Consider the following 21,110-nt stretch of genomic DNA (forward strand, 5'->3'; position numbering starts at 1 on the left):
CGGTTTCTTAGTAGGGAGATGCACCAGACTAGTTCTTCATACATTCTTATACATTCTCAGAGAGAGCAACAATGGCCTTTTTGCTAAATGTCCTTTTAAAAAAACCTCTTATTTTCAAGTCTTCCTTTAGCTTTTGTCACCTTAATGTGTCTGCTCTCTTGTGGTTTTTCAGATTGCAGTTCTCACTTTTTTCCAATTGTTCTTTTTTCTCTAACTTTTAGATGGAAGTGTCCCCCATGGTTACTTTAATGCTTCCCTTTCTTACATTATAAATTCATCTGTATTTTCTTACTCAGTTCTATGGCTTCATCAATTTCTTATTCAATATATTCCCAAATTGGTATTTCCAGCCTTTCTACTTCTCTCCAAAATCCCAACAATTATTTCCACTTACTTATGGGACATTTCCATCTTGATAACCTACATTTTTTTAAAAAGTAAACTTTATTAAGTATTTACACTGTTGGATGTTAACTGTAGCATAGGGGATACAAAGATAAAATATTGTGTTCCTGAAGTTTTCACCTGACTGGCATTTCAGATTTAGAGTACATGAAAATCAGGACCTGCAAACTCAGGTTTCCATAGGGGCTAGTCAGGTAATATGTGTAAATGAAATATGCTAATTGTGTGTAGCAATAGGGATAAAGTAGGAAGTGACCAGATCTTTGGAGAAATTATAATTTTTATGTGATATCTATGGTTTTTTTTTTTTTGAAGAACAGAAAAGGCAGATTGATTGAAATACCCTGCAAGGAAGCAGGGGACGAGACAGGAGATGCCTGCCTGAAGTCTGAGATTTTTGAATTTAAGTTTGAATTATTGGCAATATTCAAATGATTTTAAAACACTAGAACTGGGTAGGTTAATAGGTACATTCAGGTTTAAATTTAGTTTTCAAGACCATTAACTTGAAACTTCTGTTAAAACATGAGTTCTTATGATAGGTCTCAAAACCTTCTTTTCCTTTATTTGCATTTCTTTTATTCTAGTTTTTTTTTTATTGGCTTTCTTTTATTCTAGTTTTCAACTACAATAAAAAAAAATGTATCTTGGTATGTTAATTCTTCCGCAGTAATTTTCTTTGGATCAAAACTGTTACACAGTTTTATTTTGGGGTTGACATTTGATTTCTTTTTAACTCTTATTTAAGGTAAACTTTTTATATATTAATAATAGAAATCACATATATTTATGTATTCATTTATTGCCCTATGAATCTATGTTCACTGCTTTTTTTCCCTCTGAATTTTTAGTTGCACATAGGAAATGTTTATGAGGCTGGAAAATTGAACCTCCTAACAGTTATTCAGTTATTAAATGAAGTCTTGAAAATAATGAAATATGAACATTGTCAGGCTGACCAAGGAAGACTGACACTAGATCTTCACTTCCTTGAAAAAGAGACCAAATTTCAAAGAGAAAGATTATCTGATCTGAAGCAAATGAGGTAATATAAAAAGATGTTATTTTATTGGGGAAGTTTTATGACAGTTTTGATAATTTCTCAGCACAACTTTTGTGTAGTTAACTCTTCAGTTTTGGCAAACAAATGTGAAAATTTTATAGTTCAAAAATATGTCATCAAGTCCTAGAGAGCGACACAAAGTGGAAAGGAAAATTAATAATGGTTTTCTTTGTCTGGAATAAATTATTTGCTCTGAGTCATAATTCTTTATAAAATGATTTTTAATTTTCTCTAGCTTTTCTTCAGTGTGATCTTTTGTTTATATATTTTTAAAATTTATTTTTATATATTTTACATCGTTCATTTTTGTACAGTGTTTACTTTCTCCTCTCAGGTGTAGTCTCCATAGAATTCCCACCACCAAGTCACCCGTGCACCATCACCATTGTCCCTTGTGCTCTTCCCTCTTGTTTTGATTTCTCTCCCTTCCCCTCCCCTGCACAGTGTCTCTGATTTATAGTTGCCTGTTAGTTTTTTTATTTATTTTTTATTAATATTTTTTATTTTTTTATTTTTTTATTTTAAAAAAATATTATAATTTTTTTTTTTTTTCGAGTCAGGGTCTCGCTATGTTGCCCAGGCTGGAGTGCAGTGGCTATTCACAGGCGCGATCCCACTACTGATCAGCACGGGAGTTTTGACCTGCTCCGTTTCCGACCTGGGCCGGTTCACCCCTCCTTAGGCAACCTGGTGGTCCCCCGCTCCTGGGAGGTCACCATATTGATGCCGAACTTAGTGCGGACACCCGATCGGCATAGCGCACTGCAGCCCAGAACTCCTGGACTCAAGCGATCCTCCTGCCTCTGCCTCCCGAGTAGCTGGGACTACAGGCGCGCGCCACCACGCCCGGCTATTTTTTATTAATATATTTTTTTCCTGATCCCTTATTTGGTTCCCCTGTATTCCTCCTGTAAGTGAAACCATCTGATATTTTTCTTTTTCCTTCTGGCTTATTTCATAGTGTGATCTTTTAAAACTGGGTCTCAGAAAAGTTCTTATTTCAGCCGAGTGACTGGGTGGTGTGGACTGCCTTTAGGAATGAATAGTGTGTAGGAGTAGAATTCTGACTCAGGTTTAGAACCTGCAAAAAATTATATTTTAAAAGTAATGGAGTAATAGATGTGTGATAGCTTTTTGTTTTGAAAGGAAAAATTACTAGGTTCTGAATATGCATTTTATTTATGTGTGCTGTATTGGTTGAGCTTTCAGTTATATTTTCTTTGCCTTTCCTACATTCTGTCATTTTAAAATTTTACTCAGTACTTTTTTGCATGTTCATATATTGAATGAAACTATTTTTATGCTATTATAGGTATAAAATAAAGGAAGATATTAGAACTATAAGACATTCTATTGTTGACAAACAAGGAGAATGGTATAAAAAGTGGGAAGACTTTCTTGGTCTGTCTCCTTTCAGTCTAATTAAAGAAACTCCAGTAAGTAACGTTGACTTGCCTTTTGGAGAGAAATTAAATAAAGGGAAATCTTGTTATCATGTTACAGATGACCTGGAAATGTTATACATACGTGTGTGTGTGTGTGTGTGTGTATTTTTTTTTTTCTCCATCTTTGCATCTGAGCCTAAAGTTCATGTTTTAATTTCTGTAATTTTTCTAAATACATTTTAGAATATTCATCAAGCTATTATTTTTAATATTTTGTTATGGTTCAGAGAATTATATTAATAAATAAGACGTTTTCTTGATGTGAGGTACTATGAGGTACTATTTGAGGCATAATTGGATAGCACAGTAATTTTTATGCTGATAATTCTGTGTTAAGGGAAAAATTAAAAATCATCTGTTCGTAAACTAACTAGTAAGTAGTACCATTGTATAGTGAGTAAAATGTGTACATTTGAAAATTATGAATTCTCTGTTTTAAGGCTGTGGATCTTTTACCACCTATGTCTCCCCTTTCATTTGATCCTGCTTCGGAAGAAGCATATGCGAGGAGTATTCTTCTTCAGTATCCTGCTTCACTTCCAGGTTGGTTATTTTTTTACTTTTTCAAGAACATCCCTCTGGTCAGTGTTTTCACTATGATAATAATTCTTTCGTATCTTGTTTCTTTTCCTCAGTTATTTTTTATTGTGGTGAATGGCACAAGATTCATCACTTTACTCATTGCAAAATATACAAACTAACAGACATTTAATGAATTCACACTGTTGTACAACCATCACCATTATCTGGTTCCAGAATATTTTCTTTACCTCAAAAGGAAACCCTGTAGCCACAGAGCAGCCACTCCCTTTTTCCCCTCCTCAGACTCTGAGAATCACTCATCTATAGCTAGTTCCAATCTCTGTGGATTTGCATGTATTGGACTTCTTACATGATGAAATCTTAGGAGACTGGGTGTGTGTGTCCGGCTTCTTTCACTTGTACAGGTTTTCACTTTGCACAATGTTTTCAAGAGTCATCCAAGTTGCGCATGTATCTATCAGTCATCATTACTTTTTATGAATACATTGTATTGTGTGACTAAACTATGTTCTATTTATCCATTTGTCCATTGATAGACCTTGGGTTGTTTACACCATTTGATTATGAGTAGTGCTACTATAAATACTTGTTTGTACAATTTTGTTTAGAAACCTACAATTTTATACCATAAAAGAATAGTACAAGTAATTACTATATAATTGCAATACTAATATTACATTTTAAAAGTAATAATTGTGTAATGTCTCATTAGTTTTCTCAACTATCATGCCATTATCATACCTAAGAAATTCATTTCTCTTTAATGTCTAATTTCCATTTTCTATTCAGTTTCCCAAGTTGCCCAGTGCTTATAGACAAGAAATTGTTGCTGAAGTTAGTAAATGTTAGGTAGATAGGTGGAATAAGAAATGTGTGAATTTTATGGCCAAGCTGGAACAGGTAGTAGGTGTAGACCATAGTTGAGTTTAGACGGGGTAACAGTCTTGGCAGCAGTTAGCGTATTCTCCAGACACTACCATATGTATTCTTGGGTTCCCCCACCCAGTAGAGCCTTGGTCTGAACAGGGACCCTCAACATTATACTTTTTGTGGTAAAATAACATTTTTTTTTCTCTTCTACACCTCCATATTACATCTGACTTGAAGTAATTTTCTTTTAAATTGTTTTTTAAGATTACATTTTACCATGTTACATGGAATTATACATAATCTATATGAAATATTAAAATCTTCTTTATTAAACTTTTGTCAAAACTTTCCAATATTTGATATATTTATGTATATAGTAGGTTGTTGTTAAAGTCATGACACATTTTTGCTTGAAAAACAGGAAAAAATATGCCATGACTTTTCCGACAACCCAATATTTCTTTTAAATTACATGTGCAATTAGTTCTTGGATATTCCCCTTTCCTTAATCCCATTCTTCTTGTATTTAACCATTATCCTGAATCTTATGTTTATACTGATATATGTTCATACTGTGTATGTATGTGTCTGTACGTAATACTGTTCTGTCTTTTTAAAGTTTATGAATATAGTTACTCTATACCCAACGGTGTCTTTCAAATGCATATTTTTTTAACTGAGATCCAAGGAGAGTTCACTTGTTGCATTTGGTTGTTTTGTCCCCCCCCTTTTTTTTAAAGATTGATTAATGCATACAAGAACGGAGGTATAGGCCAGAGGTGTTGAGGGGGGTGGTGAGAGGATTCACCAGAGACAGAGTGGGAAAGAGAACAGACAGATTAGCTGAAATACACTGCTGAGAGGAGCAGCGGGCAAGACAGGAGAGGTCTGCTGCGCCATGTGGGTATCTCACTGGCTGGGGATCAAACTTGTGCTGCAGTGGCTGCTCATAGCTTCATAGGTTGTGTCTTAACCCCTTGCTTCAACAGGGAGGTCCTGTTTTGTCCTCTTACTGATTTCTGTTCCTTTTTTTTTTTTTAATGTCTTGGTAGAAGTTGTTTTTATTCTGTATTTAGCTATGTTATGTATTTAGATTTACCAACACATTTGCTGACTTCTTGTCAGCATTATGTCAGTATTTTGTCAGCTTTTGTCAGTATTATATTCAATATTTCTCCTTTCTTTTGAGAAATATTGGGTTGTCAGAACATGCATTTTTTTTTTCAAAAAACAAAAAATATGTCATGACTTTTCCGACTACCCAATGTATCTTAATGAATATTCTTTATTTCTCTAATGCTGGACCCTGAATTCTAAAATCTCTTAGTCTTTTTGTGAAAATGTCTTTATTTTCACTTAGTTCCTGATGAAAGCTTGGCTGGGTGTAGGATTCTAGATTGACATTTGTCTTTCTTGGGGGTCAATTTGATCTTTGTTTATTGCCTTCTATTGTTTCTAAGGCATTTGCTGTTGGCTGATTGTCATTCGTTTGTAGGTAATTTTTGATCTCTCTTTGCTTTTAGGATCTTATTTTTATATTATGCAGGTTAATTTAGATATGTCTAAATTTAGACTTGTTTTTATTTAGCCTGCTTAAGACTTGAGTGTGCTTACATAATGTGAAGACTCCTGTTATCAGTTCTGGAAACTATTCACTAATACTTCTTGTAATATTAACCCTGTGTTATTCTTTTGATTCTTTGTTCTTCATCTCCTATTGTTAAGTCTTCTAATTCTGTCTTTCATCTTAATTTTTACATTCATATTTGTGACACTTTTATACCTCTGGCCTGCATTCTGGGTATTTTCCTTGAATCTCCCTATGGGTCACTATATTTTTAGTTATGTTCAATCTCCTTTCTGATTTGTTCATTTAGTATTTTTCACTAATATACTTTTCTTTCATTTCATTTTTAAAACTGCCTGTTTTTTCCCCAGTATCTTCTTTCATTGTATTGGGTTGTTGGAAAAGTCATGATGCATTTTTGCGTAGAAAACATAGAAAAAAATATGTGATGACTTTTCTGACATCTCAGTAGTTCCTCTTGTTTCTTTTTTGTTAATCATTTTAAGTTTTTGTTTTTCTAATATTGGTTTTTCAGATACTTTTGCTTCTGTATGCTCTGCTGATTTTCATGCTTCTTACTAAAATTTTTGACTGTGATTTTTTTTTAACTTCAGTAGGTCTCCCTTACCCTGAAAAAGTCATGTAGTTTTGTTCTCTAAAGAGTGACCTAAGTTCCTAGGTTTTTTTCTTAGAGTAGACCAGTTAATGTCTTTTGGTTTGGGACTCCTACAACAAATATCCAGTGTGATTTTGGATTGCACAACTCTATTTAAGTTGGCTAGGTTTTAAATCCTTTCCTTTTTTCCACCCAGGACTCAAGGTAGATAGTAAGCCTCATGGTATATTTGGCAAGATTTTTATAATCTTTCAGGGCTGAGCAGCCTTTGCAGTGTGTGTTCTGATCTTATGTCAGTCTCTCATATCCAGGCCCGAGTGACATTATTACAATGTAGGGATTAAATCTCCGGTCTCTGGGACCTGCCTTACTGAGTGTTCATTTCTCAGTTTGAGCTTGTCTTTGTGATCATGCTTTTCAACTTTGGTTCTGACACATGATGATTTTTATTTGTTCTTTTGGACATTGTTTTCTTAACTTAGCACCTCTAGTGTTTGTGATAGGAGTGTCTGTCTCAGCTGGGTTTGATTTGTTGTGGTAGGTTTAGTTTTGTGTTTACCTCCTAAATATCCTATTCTGTCTGTCTCCCCTTTGCTTGTCTTATATTTTCAGTACTGTAGTTTAGTTTTCCTCATTTCTTGCATGTAATTGTGTGCTATTTGTCTCTGATATTTTATTTATTCCATATTACATTCTTTCTGGAATGTAATTATGATTCTTTTCATCTGTTACAGTACACATCATTAGGTTCCTGTCACCTTTATGAAGAAAAAAGAAAGCTCTGTAGACTTTTTTAGTTAGCAACTTTTACCTTATATGCCAGAACAACTTTCTTATATGCCAGAACAAACATGTATCAGCCCTGCCTCCCACCAATAGATGGTGCTTTTAATTGTGCAGTCATTTTAGTTTGCGATTGTCTGCTGTTTTGTGATGAAATAAGTCGTATTTGTGTTCATTTTTGAAATATTTTATACATGCCATTACTTCCATCATATTAGTAGATGTGAAAAAGCATAGGGTATGCTTTAAGTTGGCAAACTATTATGATTTAAAGGGAGACTTTATATAGTGTACACATTGGTTTCTTACACAGTAACACTTTGAACACATGCATAATTAGGGGAGGTCATTCAAAGGTAACATATTGAAAAAAGAGAAGCCTTTGGAATATCAAACTCTCTATAATCTGGTCATAACTTCATCAACCTTATTTCTTACCATGCTTCCAGTAGATATACAGTATTCTTTAACATGCCAAACCTGTACCTTATTCTTTCAATACCTTCATGCTTCTTCACCTTCTGCACTATGGGCCAGGTGCCTTTCTGCAATCTTGCATTCTGTGCCTACTTCTGTCAAATACTATAGTACTCTAGTATTAGTAGTAATTCTGTACTCATCAGTAATCTTTCTTCAACTGACTTACTGAAGGCAATCTTCATCTTTTACCTTTCTTCCTTTGCTAGTATAGTAGTGCCACATAGTTTTTCAATGATATGTGGATTAATAAATACTTAGGTTGACTGATGTCATGGGTATTGGCCTGAAATTGCTAAGTGATGTAACTTTTTGACCTTGCGGTTTGTGTGGTAATTATATGTGTACTTAAATATGGAGAATGGTTATATAATTCTGGAGAATTTTAACTCATTTTTTTGAAACTTGGTTTAGTATGAGTTATCATTCTTTATAAAAGCCTATTATACAGTAGTCCTCTTTTATCTATGGGAGGATGTGGTCTAAGATCCTAGTGGATACCTGAAACCACAGAGAATACCCAACCCTATCCTATGCTTTTTCCTATACATTCGTACATACATACATGTGATAAAGTTTAAATTAGGCACAATAAGAGATTAACAATAACTAGTTATGAAATAGAACATTATAACTGTGCTGTAATATAAGTTATATGAATGTGTTCTCTCTTAAAATACCTTACTGCACATACTATTTTCTCACTGCAGTTGACTATGGCTAACTTAAACCTGGAAACAAAACTACTGATGGGACTAGGGAAGGGGGAGGATTATTGTACTGGATATTCTCCTATTACTTTCCTGTCTATTACTTTACACTTAGCATTGTATATTATTGTCTTTTCCTATTAGTATTCAGTCTCTTTCTTCTGTTGAAATTTCTTTTTAGAATTTCAAGGGACCCCTGCATATTAGAATATACAGTCACAATTAAAGAGTAATTTTCCATTATTTTAGATACACCTAAGCAACATAACCAAGAAAACGATTGCAGAAGAGTCAGTGATACAGTGGAAACTGTACATGATCTAGTCAACAGGTAAAACAGATTTGATTTTCATATTGATTTCTTTCCTCTCATTAATTTTAGGCCTGTCTTCAGTCACCTTCTAAGCTTCTCTACTATTTCTAAGTTTCTCTACTATGCAACAGTTCATGATTTTCTTTTTTTTTTTTTTTTTTTAAAGATTTATTTTTATTTATTTATACAAGCACCGGGTACAGTCAGAAGCGTGGAAGGGTGAGAGAATTCATCAGAGCCAGAGCAGGGAGCAGAGCAGGCAGAAGGGCCGAAGTACACTGCCGAGGGGAGCAGCGGGCGGCAGGAGAAGTCTGTGCGCCATGTGGGACCCTCCTCCGGGGGCTAGAGAGCAGCCGGGGATCGAACTGGTGCTGCAGAGGCTGCAGGCAGCTTCGTAAACCAGCGCTCAACTGCTGCGCCACTGGGGAGGCCCTCTTTTTTTGATTTTTTTTTTTTTTTACTGTGCATCCGCATTTCCAGTAATGAGTCCGCATTTTTGATGCATGAGCATTTTATTTTCATTTCTATTCTTTCTCTAAGTGTTGGGATTCATGGGGATTATCTAATTTTTTTGAAGTAAAAAACATGTATGGAAATTATCTAATGTGAATGTGAGAATTTTTGCTTTTTTGTGTCTGTGAACTTGAAACCTTTTGTGGCGACTGGCTGCCTTAAGAGTTTAGGGGTTTTTGAGATCATTTAGTCTGATAATGTTTGGCTATAATCTAGTACCATGAATGACCTTAATTTAGTTTGTGACTTGTCCAACTCCCCACTTCATCCTGTGTAGCTTCCTCTTATCTTGAGCTATCCCTCTTGTATATTCTTATATTTTGTTTGATAAAAAGAGTTCCATCCATGCTATAAAAAAATTTGGAAGATCTATTCAGTCTAACTCTGAAATTTCACATGTGAAGAAAAGAACCTACTTAGATTATTGGGACTTCATTTATTTTCTGTATTGAGTGTTTTCTCTATTCTATTTTGGCTTTTGAAAACTGATGACAGATTATGTAAGCAAAAACCTTTAATATATGCAGTCCACCTAGGGAGTTTATTTGTTCTTTATTGAAATTAAGTACTATTAAGTACTAGTCAACCATAGACACAATGAACAATTTGATAAAACAAAATACAGGTAAAGAGTTTAGTTACTGGGATGTGGATATAAACTTGTAGCTCAGAATTCTCTATTGAAAAGAGTATTTTGTAATAAAATGTTTCACTAGTAGTGTGTAATACATATGGACTACTTAAATACCTTTTTTTGGGATGTCGTTCAGTTATTAAACTAAATTTTTGATTTGTAGTGGCACCATCTTATATGCCGGAGTCAATGTGGTTAATTGGGAATTCTTAATATGGTTATGATCAATGCAACTATTCCATTAAAAACATGGAGAGGGGCCCTCCCTGGTGGTGCAAGGGTTAAGTTGTAATCTATAAAGTGGCCCGCAGCTACTGCAGCACGAGTTTAATTCCTGGGAGCAACCCACATGGCGCAGCAGACCTCTCCTGACTCACCCGCTGCTCCCCTCAGCGGTGTATTTCTGTCAGTCTGCCTGTTCTGTTCCCCACTCTGTCTCTGTTGAATCCTCTCACCCCCCACACCTCTGGCCTGCATGCCAGTTCTGTATGCATACATAAATAAAAATGAATCTTTAAAAAAATATTAACAGGATAACAGCATGTAGCCAATTCACAAATGAGAGGAAGTTTTGAATATTTTTCCTTTTCTTTTTTCTGTTATGAAGCTCTACAAAATTGATTCAAATACAAAAATTTGGTGATGTTTGTAACCTCTTCCTCAAGTGACATTTAATTGTTAATTTAGTTGGTCTGTCAGTTACAAATATGTATTGCACTACCAAGTACCAGTCACTCTATTAACCTCTAGGTATAGTCTTTGAAAAGACATTGACATTGGGGCCTCCCCGGTGGCGCAGCGGTTGAGCGCTGGGTTGAGAAGCTGCCCGCGGCCTCTGTGGCGCCGGTTCGATCCCCGGCTGCTCCCCGGCCACCAGAGGAGGGTCCCACATGGCGCACAGACCTCTCCTGCCGCCCGCTGCTCCCCTCAGCAATGTACTTCGGCCCTTCTGCCTGCTCTGCTCCCCACTCTGGCTCTGGTGAATTTTCTCACCCTCCCTCGCTTCTGACTGTACCCAGTGCATGTATAAACAAAACAAACAAACAAATAAATAAAACATGCCTCTTTTAAAAAAAAAAGACATTGACATTGTCTTTAAGGGACTCAATATTTAGTGGTAGCATCTTAGTGACATTGGGCCATTGATTGATTGCTCACCCTACTTTAGAGGGCTCATTGATCATTTTAAATATTTTGGAAAATTAAGTTAAAAATCACAGTAGATGACTTATCTTTTCCTTTTGTTATCTAGATTATGTTCTATTGATGTAAAGTTTGAACAATTTCAATGATTTTTGAATTATGTTTGCAAGGTAGATGACAATTCCAAGAAGGATATATCTGAGACAGTTTTAAAAAGCACATTTGCTGTCATATAAAATGTTTCTAGGACAGTTGGTTTTGTATTTCTGGCTATGAACAGAAATCAAGGCACTAAAATGCTTGATGTTGAAAGTGGTTTCTAGTAATCCTATCTTTCTTGTTACCTAAAGGAGAAAAGCTTTTGCCATTGAGCAGAATACTCAACTATTGAATTTGAAAACTTTCAAGGTGAAGATAAACAGTTAAAGTTATCATTGTTGATGGCTTTAAACATTTAACAGCTTATTTTGTAATTAGTATGAAAGGATGCATAAGTTTTTTATGTTACTAAGGTGCAGTAGAATCTTAGAGGTTAAGAAATACTATACATAGAATGCAGCAAACTGAAAGTGAATAATCTTACGACTTTAAGTAACTTGTTCGCTGTTAGAACAAAATTCAGCATAAGAGGAATTGATTCTGGCCATAAAATAACAAAAGTATATTAGAAGGTTAAGTGCTACAATAAATCTCTGCATTGTGGAGACTGAGGGCATTGTAATAATGCAATTCTAGCAAATTGAAATTTTACCTCATGCTCAAGTGTTTGAGTGTTCCTCAAGTCATATCATCCTTGTAAAAAGTGCTGTTGACTTAAAATATGTAACAGGCAAAGAAAATATTTGTTATTTGGGAGGTTGATACACAAATTGGGCTGAAGTATTGCTCTAATTGTCACTCCACCTCCCTAGAATAAACTGCCTTTTGATGACCGGGACGAATTGAGAGAAATCGTAACGGACAGATACGGGGCAGACATATTCTTTAGAGTTTTCAGATATGTCAAGTGAGGGAATTATTTCCTGCCTATAACTTGGCTTTGTTATCTTTTTTCCTTTTAGCCCTGCTTCTTTTTTATTGCAGCCGACTTCATTAGATGGAAACAGTGTTACACTACTTGAAAAGGTATATTTTAAAACAATATTTTATTAATTCTGACCATACTAACTTATGATAAAATATTGTTTACTTTTGTTGATATCCTAATGTAATTATATTGAATTTTTGTTTTCATATTTCCCAGTATTTGCATATTCTGTGCCATTTCCAGTTACATATTTTGTATTGCTTCTAAATGGGAATAGTGGATTTATTTAATTTTCACTTTTTTATAGTATTGACTTTTATAGGTTCTTGATAACTTAGGAACCTCTAATGAAAACCAGCCACAGTTACTAACATACATGAAACGTTATATATCTGTCTTCTTCAGGACATGGAGATGAGAACTCCTAGAGAGAAAAGGGAAACAATTTCTAAAAAAACACAAAAATTTGAAGTTAATGACTCTGCTTCATCAAATATCACCCAGAATATGGATAGCAGTGTATTTGTAGAGCCTCTGCCAGCTAACAAAAGTGATCCTTTCGAAAAAGAGCAAGATCATCTGGTAGAAGAGGTAAGAAAAGATTATAAAGAGTATATTAAAATATATTATTTTCTCAATGATGTTAGCAATTTCAGTGAAGTACAGTAACTGGGAGTGATTTGGGAAGGAGGTCAAAGATAATAAAATAATAAAAATCATGGTTAATGCAAAATCATGGTCTTCCCGGGCCTCCCTGGTGGTGCAAGGGGTTAATATTGCAACCTATGAAGCTAGCTGAAGTATGAGTTCAATCCCCTGCCAGGGAGCTAGCCACATGGTGCAGCAGACCTCTCCTGATTCACCCGCTGCTCCTCTCAGCAGTGTATTTCAGTCGATCTGCCTATTCTGCTCCCCACTTTGTCTCTGGTGAATCCTCTCTCCTCCCCACACTTCTGGTCTGTACCCCAGTTCTTGTATGCATAAATAAATAAATCTTAAAAAAAAATCGTGGTCTTCCCAAAATGTAGCAATTAATATGAAATTTTTTAGTTACGATTACACATGTATGATTAGAACCCATGTCCCATTCTATAAATGTCATCTTGAAGTATGAAAACAGTACATAGATTTTTGGAATTAAGCAATATGTAAATTGTTGGATAAAACATACCCAATGATTAGACTTTATTAAAATACTCTTGTCTGTTGCTTAGCTGAGCTTCTCTCTTTTTTTAAAATGTTAGAACAAAGGTTATGTAAGATATCAGAATGAAGCTTTTGTTCTTTTGCTTTCAAAAGTGATTAAATGCATTATTATTCATCATCTTGCGTTTTCTCACCACCTTTGTTTCTTCTTTTTTTTAAAGATTTATTTATTTATGTGTGCAAGAGCTGGGGTACAGGCCAGAGATGCTGGGGATGAGAGGATCCACCAGAGACAGAGTGGGGAACAGAATAGGCAGACTGACTGAAATACACTGCTGAGGGGAGCAACGGGTGAGACAGGAGAGGTCTGCCTTACCATACGGGTAGCTCCCTGACTGGCTGGGGATCGAACTTGTGCTCCAGAGGCTGCGGATTGCTTCATAGTGTGGTGCTTAACCCCTGCTCCACCAGGGAGGCCCCAGCTACCTCTGTTTCTTAATGCTATTCTTTTTTTTCACTAGCAAGTGACTGCATATTATGAACTGACTGCTTCATATTATGGAATTCAGTTTACATAAATTAAATACTCAATTCTCTAATAATTTTAATTACATGTTTTCCTTGACTATAAAGTTCCTGAAGCTCAATGATGTGGTATGTAGCCATTTAAGTCACTGTGCAGTCAGAACTACTTGTAAATTTTCCCAAATAAAGATTCTTACCTTTTTTCTTTTTTATAAAAAATTGTTCATTTAAGATAATAAGAAAGGAGGAAACAGTTTTGTGTTTGATTTCACCCTGTAGGATTTTGCCTAAATAGTCTTCAGATAATATCTAGGAATTGCATTGTTGAACTTATTTTTGTATAGATATCTGCAATGGGAAAGCCTGCTGACTGTGAAATGCTTGTGTCAGGGCTTTTGTTGTATTTTACCAGTGGACTTAGTAATTTTTGCTTTACTTTTTCTTTTCTGTTTTAGGTTGCCAGGGCAGTTTTATCTGATTCACCACAGCTCTCTGAAGGAAAAGAAGTAAAATTAGAGGACCTAATTGACTCTCTAGTTTCTAACCCATTCTTAACAAGGAAACAAATTCCCCGAACACCAGAAAAATTGAGTAAGTCAGTAATGGTTTTTATTAGTATTTTCTTCCTTCAGCATTGCCATTATTAGAACCATGATCTAACAAATCTTCTGGAAACTCATTTTAAAACTTTTTTCTGTACCTTTCAGTTTAATGGCAGTGGCTCTTCATTTATCCTGCTGTAAGGGACTTTTATTGAAGTATTAGTATGGGCACTCTCATTTATATATAGTCCTTCAGCAGTATTATTTTGCTTTGGTGCTCTATAATTTCACTTTTATTTTAGTTGATCTTTTTCTTTTTTAAAGATTTTATTTATTTATACAAGAGCTGGGGTACAGGCCATAGGCACAGGAGGGTGAGAGGATTCACCAGAGACAGCAGGGAGTAGAACAGGCAGAACGCCTGTAAACACTGCTGAGGGGAGCAGCGGGTGAGGCAGGAGAGGTCTGCCGCGCCATGTGGGTATCTCCCTGGCCAGCCAGGAATTGAACATGCGCTGCAGAGGCTGTGGATAGCTTCACAACATGGCACTCAACCTGCTGTGCCACCGGGGAGGCCCTGTTTTAGTTGATCTTTTTCCCGGAAAAGTTTTTTTAAAAAGTCACTTAAAAAATATATATATATATCTACTGTTTCCACATCTGACCTGTGATCAACATTTCTAGAGTGTAGAGGCTATCTATTCTCCTGGTCAATAATCAACAGCATCCGTCAAAAATTTCTCCCAAGCTAGTCAAATTGCCCAATATTTTTTTCTTATATAATTTGTGTAGGTAAAGTTCTAAATTGTTGTCCTTATGTGGACACATCATCCTGATTAATTAAATATAATTTCCATTTTGTTGCTAGTAAAGACGTTTAGTTAAATTGATTCAATTCAGGTTGAGCTTAGCCACGGCCTAGATCAGTGGCCAGCAAACTACAGCTTCAAACAAACCTGTCCCATGCCATGTGTTTTTGTAAATAAAGTTGCATTGAACACAGCCTTTGTTCATTTGTTACCATGTTGTTTATGATTTCTTTCATGCTGCAGTATCAGAGTTGAGTAGTTGTTGTAGACTGGATGGCCTGCAAAGCATAAAATATTATTACCCAGCCCTTTATTGAAAAAGTTTGCTAAACACTAGATAAACAAGAACATTTCTTTTTAATTTTTTTCTGTTTTCTTTTTTTTTTTAATTATTTATTTATGCATACAAGAACTGAGGTACAGGCCAGAGGTGCGGGGGGTGGGGTGGGGTGGTAAGAGGATTCACCAGAGACAGAATGGGGAACAGAACAGGCAGACTGACTGAAATACACTGCTGAGGGGAGCAGTGGGCGAGACAGGAGAGGTCTGCTGTGCCATGTGGGTAGCTCCTTGGCTGGCCAGGAATTGAACTTGTGCTTCAGAGGCTGTGGATAGCTTCACAGTGCTATGCTTATTAACCCCTTGCACCACAGGGAAGCCTGAAAATATCTTTTTAATACTTGTAATTTGTGCTTGTGTCCATGTGTGTGATCAGCTGGAGACAGAGTTCTTTCATGTTGCTAGGTTTTGATATGTTGTAGAGCTTTGTCATCGAAGTGATATGTCTGTGTCATATATACTGAGTTAGTAGCTTTGTCTCTAGCACAGAAATAAAATGTTTAATTTTATTTTCTGTTTGGGCATATTGATAATTGTGTTTTTTTCCCCCTTGATTAGTAAGTGAAATTCGGAGCTCATGGAGAAAAGCTGTTGAAATGGAAGACAACAGAAGTACAGAACCCATTCAGATGGATACTGAACACAGAGAAGTATTGCCAGAGTCCTTACCCGTATTACATAATCAAGGAGAATTTAGCTTGGCCAGTTTTCTGTCAGCAACCACTGTATCAGATTCTAATCAATCTCATTTGCCTGAAGAGAAAGTTGTTCCAGATTGTCTCAAGAGTGTGCCTCAGAGGCATATGGTAACCAGTCACATATGTGAAACAACACAAAATGAGTCAGATTTGTTAAGTAAGAAAGTAATTTGCAAGCAAGATTCAGAATCTACTGCTCCACAGAAAATGCCTTTAGAAACTAGCCACGTACAAACCTTCTCTCCTGATGTAGGAAATGAGATAGATGTAATAGGTAGCAATGAAGAGGAGTATGTTAAAATACTGGATCACTCGCAAACTTCTTATCAGGACACTTCCATGTATAAAACTATGTTATGGAATTCTTTTCAAATACCAAGTGGAATTGATTTTGGCATATTACATGAAACTCTCCCAGAAGAACTTGATCACTTAAGTCTTAATAGCTCTACTAGTACAGAGGCCAATTTTAAACTGGAACCAAATAGTCCTATACCCAGTGGCATTTTTCCAGATGGTACTGTAGGAGACAGAGAAAGAGTTTCAGAATCAGCCTTTAATTTACAGACTATTTGCAGTAGATATCAGGCTCTGAAAAAATCTCTCTCCCAAATAAAGGAAGAAATTTACCTCTCTAGTCCTGAAAGACTTGAAAGACACAAACCAGAGTTGAGCCCTACTCCTCAAAACATGCAAACAGATGATTTGCTCGACATTTTGGACACTCATAATTTGCATATCGACTATACAAAACCATCTTTACGAATGTCGCTTGGTGAAAGAAAACGATCTCTTTCACCACTAATTAAGTTTTCTCCAGTGGAGCAAAGATTAAGGCCCACAATACCAAATAGTCTTGGGGAACTTCTACCTAATTTAAAAGGTAAGATTTATTTATTTATAATAAATATAAAGAAGAATAACTTTATAATAAATATAAAGTAGAAGAAATGGGGTATAGGCTGGAGCTGTGGGGGTGAGAGGATTCACCAGAGACAGAGTGGGGTACAGAACAGGTTTCTGTTTCAGTAAACAGGATTTACTGAAATACACTGCTGAGGGGAGCAGCAAGTGAGACAGGAGAGGTCTGCTGCGCCATATATAGGTTAGCTCCCTGGCCAGGGATCGAACTCAGGCGGTAGTGGTGATAGCATTTAGACTAACTTCTAGGTCACCAGGGAGGCCCTGAAAAGGTAAGATTTATTTAGACCTGTGCATATTGATTTATTGAAGTTCTCTCTTAACTACTCTTTAATAATAGCATGCAATGAGTGCTGTGTAATTTTTCTTGTAAATGAGACAAAGTATGTTCCTTATTCCTTCAGATCGGATGAATAGAGTGGACCCCATCACCTTATGGGTACTTACAGAATCTTTATGATGTGTATATAGTGTATAAATGGTATAGGACAGGGATGGGAAACAAAACCAAAAAAAATTGAAACCTATGGCTTTTGTAATACAAAACCACTAAAGATAAATTTTATCCAAATCATCTTGGCTTAAACAGTGGGAGGTTTTTCTAAAATGGTTGAGAAGCACCATTTAAAATACTCTTTTTTTTGGGCCTCCCTGGTGGCACAGGGGTTAAAGACAGCGCTATCAAGCTATCACCAGCCACTGCAGCACGAGTTCTATCCCCGGCCGGCCAGGGAGCAACCCACATGGCGCAGCAGATCTCTCCTGTCTCGCCCGCTGCTCCTCTCAGCAGTGTATTTCAGTAGCTCTTACTGTTCTGCTCCCCGCTCTTTCTGGTGAATCCTTTCAACCATCCGCACCTCTCGCTTACACCCCAGTTCTTGTATACATAAATAATAAATCTTAAAAAATTAAAAAAAAAATTCTTTTTTTAAAAGATCTGAGCTTTTTCTTAAAAAAAGATTTCATTTATTTATGCATGCAGGAAGTGGAGTGCAAGCCAGAGGTGTGGGGGAGTGAGAGGATTCACCAGAGACAAAGTGGGGAGCAGAACAGGAGGAGCTACTGAAATATACTGCTTAGGGGAGCAGTAGGTGAGACAGGAGAGGTCTGCTGTACCATGTGGGTCACCTCCTTGGCCAGAGATTGAACTCCTGCTGCAGTGGCTGTTGATAGCTTCGTAGTGCTGAGATTTAACCCCTTGTGCACCAGGGAGGCCCTTAAGCATTCTTATAATAATATAAATACTGTAATAAGGGCCCACCCTACTCCAGATTGACCTCATCCCAACATTGGGATGACCTTATTTCCAAATAAGGTCACATTCTGAGGTCTTGGGTTAGAAATCAAACATATTTGGGGGGGGGGAACTTAGTTCAACTCTTAACATAAATAATTACTGACTCTGGATGATGGATACATAATCTTTTACTTTTGTAAGTGTTTAAAAAATTTCATAAAGAGGGCCTCCCCGGTGGCACAGCAGTTAAGCGCTGGGTTGCAAAGCTGCCCGCAGCCTCTGTGGCGCCGGTTCGATCCCCGGCTGCTCCCCGGCCACTGGAGGAGGGTCCCGCATGGCGCGCAGACCTCTCCTGCCACCTGCTGCTCCCCTCAGCAGTGTACTTCGGTCTTTCTGCCTGCTCTGCTCCCCGCTCTGGCTCTGGTGAATTCTCTCACCCTCCCGTGCTTCTGACTGTACCCAGTGCTTGTATAAATAAATAAAATAAATAAATAAAGATAAATCTTTAAAAAAAATTTCATAAAGAGCAAATAAATTGCTCTTAAAGTATGGTAGAACAGATAGAGATTTTGTGATACAGATTCATTGTATATCACTCTAACTTGCCTATGATAAGCACTGGTAAATTGAAAGTATTTTAAAAGGGACATACTAATGTTTTTGGTAGAATTCTTCAGTGAGAATTATGGTCATTTTATCATTGTTAAATATTTGCATGTGAGATTTTTACTAAGATTGAAATTTGCTACTTCTTGGAATCTGTCCTATTTAATTTTTTCCTGTGATGCTTACTTATTCTTTTCTCTTTCTAAAAATAATTTTGCAGAAGAAGAAATCCTGAATAAAAGCCTTGATGCAAAAGAATCTCCATCTGATTTGATAAAATGAAGCAGTACCCCAGTTAATTTCTGATGCATTTAAATTGAAGTAATAGCACAGGATAAAAACTGATTTATAGTTTACATACACATTGAAAGTGTAACTCTTTTTGAAAGCCTAAAAATTCTTAAATGCCTTTTAGCCTCTAATGTTTTCAGGTAAGGACAGTATGTTTGGGTTTTCTGTCTTTATATGGATATGGGTTTGAAATGTGAAGTATTTGGAAAGTAAACATTAAGTTGTATGAAGTTATTTTGGTTTCTTGAATAATCTGGCAAGCATTAAGTCAAAGGCAAAGTAGTAGTTTAACTTACAACTTCAGTTAATTAGCAAAAGGATGAGTATCTTAGGAGGTTAACATAGTTTGTATATACTGAACTTTTATTTTAGGGTAGTATACAACTTTTATTGTTTCTTTATGGAACATTTGATACTAATCAAAAAAAGTAAAGTAGTGCCTTAGGAAGTAGTCAAGATGACAGTTTGTTTGGGAATGTTCTTAATTCAAGTAGGTTGTACTGAGGTGATTGATGGAATAAAGTGCAGGTGATGAGTGAAGACTGGGGCATAATGAATTTAGAAAAAGGAAAAAAATGGAGGATGACCAGACACTTTAGAAACAATATCAAACTAAATCCATTTCGTGGGTTGTATAAAATTTTATATTTAGTCTAATTTAGACTTTGAGAATTTAATTTAACCTTAGTTTTATATTTTAACAGAATTAAGTGTAAATTAAAACATTAATTAGTCTGTTTATTGTTTTTTTGGGGGGGTGTTGGGTGGGTGTTGTTTTTGGGAAAGGAACTCATTTCTGATTGTTACTTTCCTCCTCAAAAACCATCCATTCCCTAAAAATTACACCAATTAAATTGCTTGAGAAAATGGAGTTAAATAATTTTAGTGTCACTTAGTGACATCACTGGCAGTAGGATTTGATTCTGTTTTGCTCATTATGCCACAAGACCTCCTTGAAGTAAGTAAAAGACCAGGACATATAGGATATGGCTGCTGGAGGTGGTCTGCTTATTGGATCTTTTGTACCCAAGTGGGAGTCAGGTGTGAGGCTCTCCTATGTTGTCCTGTCTCACTGTTCCACTGTTCATGCTCCTTGACTGATAAAAGGGCGTGATTGTTACATTCAAGGTAACACATGCCATCGTCCTGTTAGCCAGGAAGGGTACTGGGAGGGCCAAAGCACCTACAGTATCTCTTTATCTAGCCCCCGCTCTAACTATCCAAATGTCCTTGCCAAGAAACTGTCGAGGAGAGGAGAAAAGTTGAAGGTAGTGCTCTTGAAGTGGATGGGCTTAATCTTAGTTTATTTGTCTTTAAATTGTTCAGTCTCAGTTTGAAGGTCAGTCTTTATGAGAAGACAAAAGAAGAAGCACATATACTTACCTGATTTGCTGTGGAAAAGTTTCTCCTAAGGTGAATTCCTTTATTAATATAAAAAAATGAATGACTCTGCTGGTATACTGGGAAACTGTTCTCACATTTGCCTTAAGAAAACCCAGTATCTATAAACCTGAATTAGCATGTTAGGGAGGAAGGTGGGACTAAGTGCCAGCCGTGCTAGACAATACATAATCATTTAATCCTTACAAGATAGTGATTAAGCTAGGGAGCTTAAGTGACTTGTCTGAAATGCAGTCAAGAATTTCTTAAAAATGTAGATTCTTTGGGTCTAAAATGGGGATAATGAATCTGCACTTTAGAATATACTTCCTTGGTAAATCTTAGGCTCAATAAAAAGTTTGAGATTGACTGCTAGAGGATATTGATTCACATTTAACCTTGGTACCTTTAAGAAGCCGGCATACAATTGCATATATATTATTTTAGAGATGTAACTATTTGATAAGGAAACTCAAGTCTGTGGTAAAGTGTGAGAGACCCTTAGTT

At 36.2% G+C, this 21,110-nt stretch overlaps 1 protein-coding gene across 1 annotated transcript in view; it reads left to right on the forward strand.

Moving 5' to 3' along the window:
• HAUS6 (HAUS augmin like complex subunit 6) overlaps positions 1–19,214 on the forward strand; it is a gene marked incomplete at both ends in the record, with an annotated part of 38,142 nt that extends 18,928 nt beyond the window's left edge. Inside the window, 9 exons of the mRNA XM_084237768.1 lie at positions 1,257–1,450; positions 2,781–2,904; positions 3,354–3,456; positions 8,729–8,810; positions 12,144–12,207; positions 12,515–12,700; positions 14,236–14,371; positions 16,029–17,051; positions 19,153–19,214. Of these exons, the coding sequence (XP_084093894.1) occupies positions 1,257–1,450; positions 2,781–2,904; positions 3,354–3,456; positions 8,729–8,810; positions 12,144–12,207; positions 12,515–12,700; positions 14,236–14,371; positions 16,029–17,051; positions 19,153–19,214 (1,974 nt within the window). The remainder of the gene's footprint in view (positions 1–1,256; positions 1,451–2,780; positions 2,905–3,353; positions 3,457–8,728; positions 8,811–12,143; positions 12,208–12,514; positions 12,701–14,235; positions 14,372–16,028; positions 17,052–19,152) is intronic.
• Positions 19,215–21,110: the final 1,896 nt, after the last annotated feature.

The sequence above is a fragment of the Talpa europaea genome, assembly GCF_964194135.1.
Source record: "Talpa europaea genome assembly, chromosome: 7".
Taxonomy (NCBI): domain Eukaryota; kingdom Metazoa; phylum Chordata; class Mammalia; order Eulipotyphla; family Talpidae; genus Talpa; species Talpa europaea.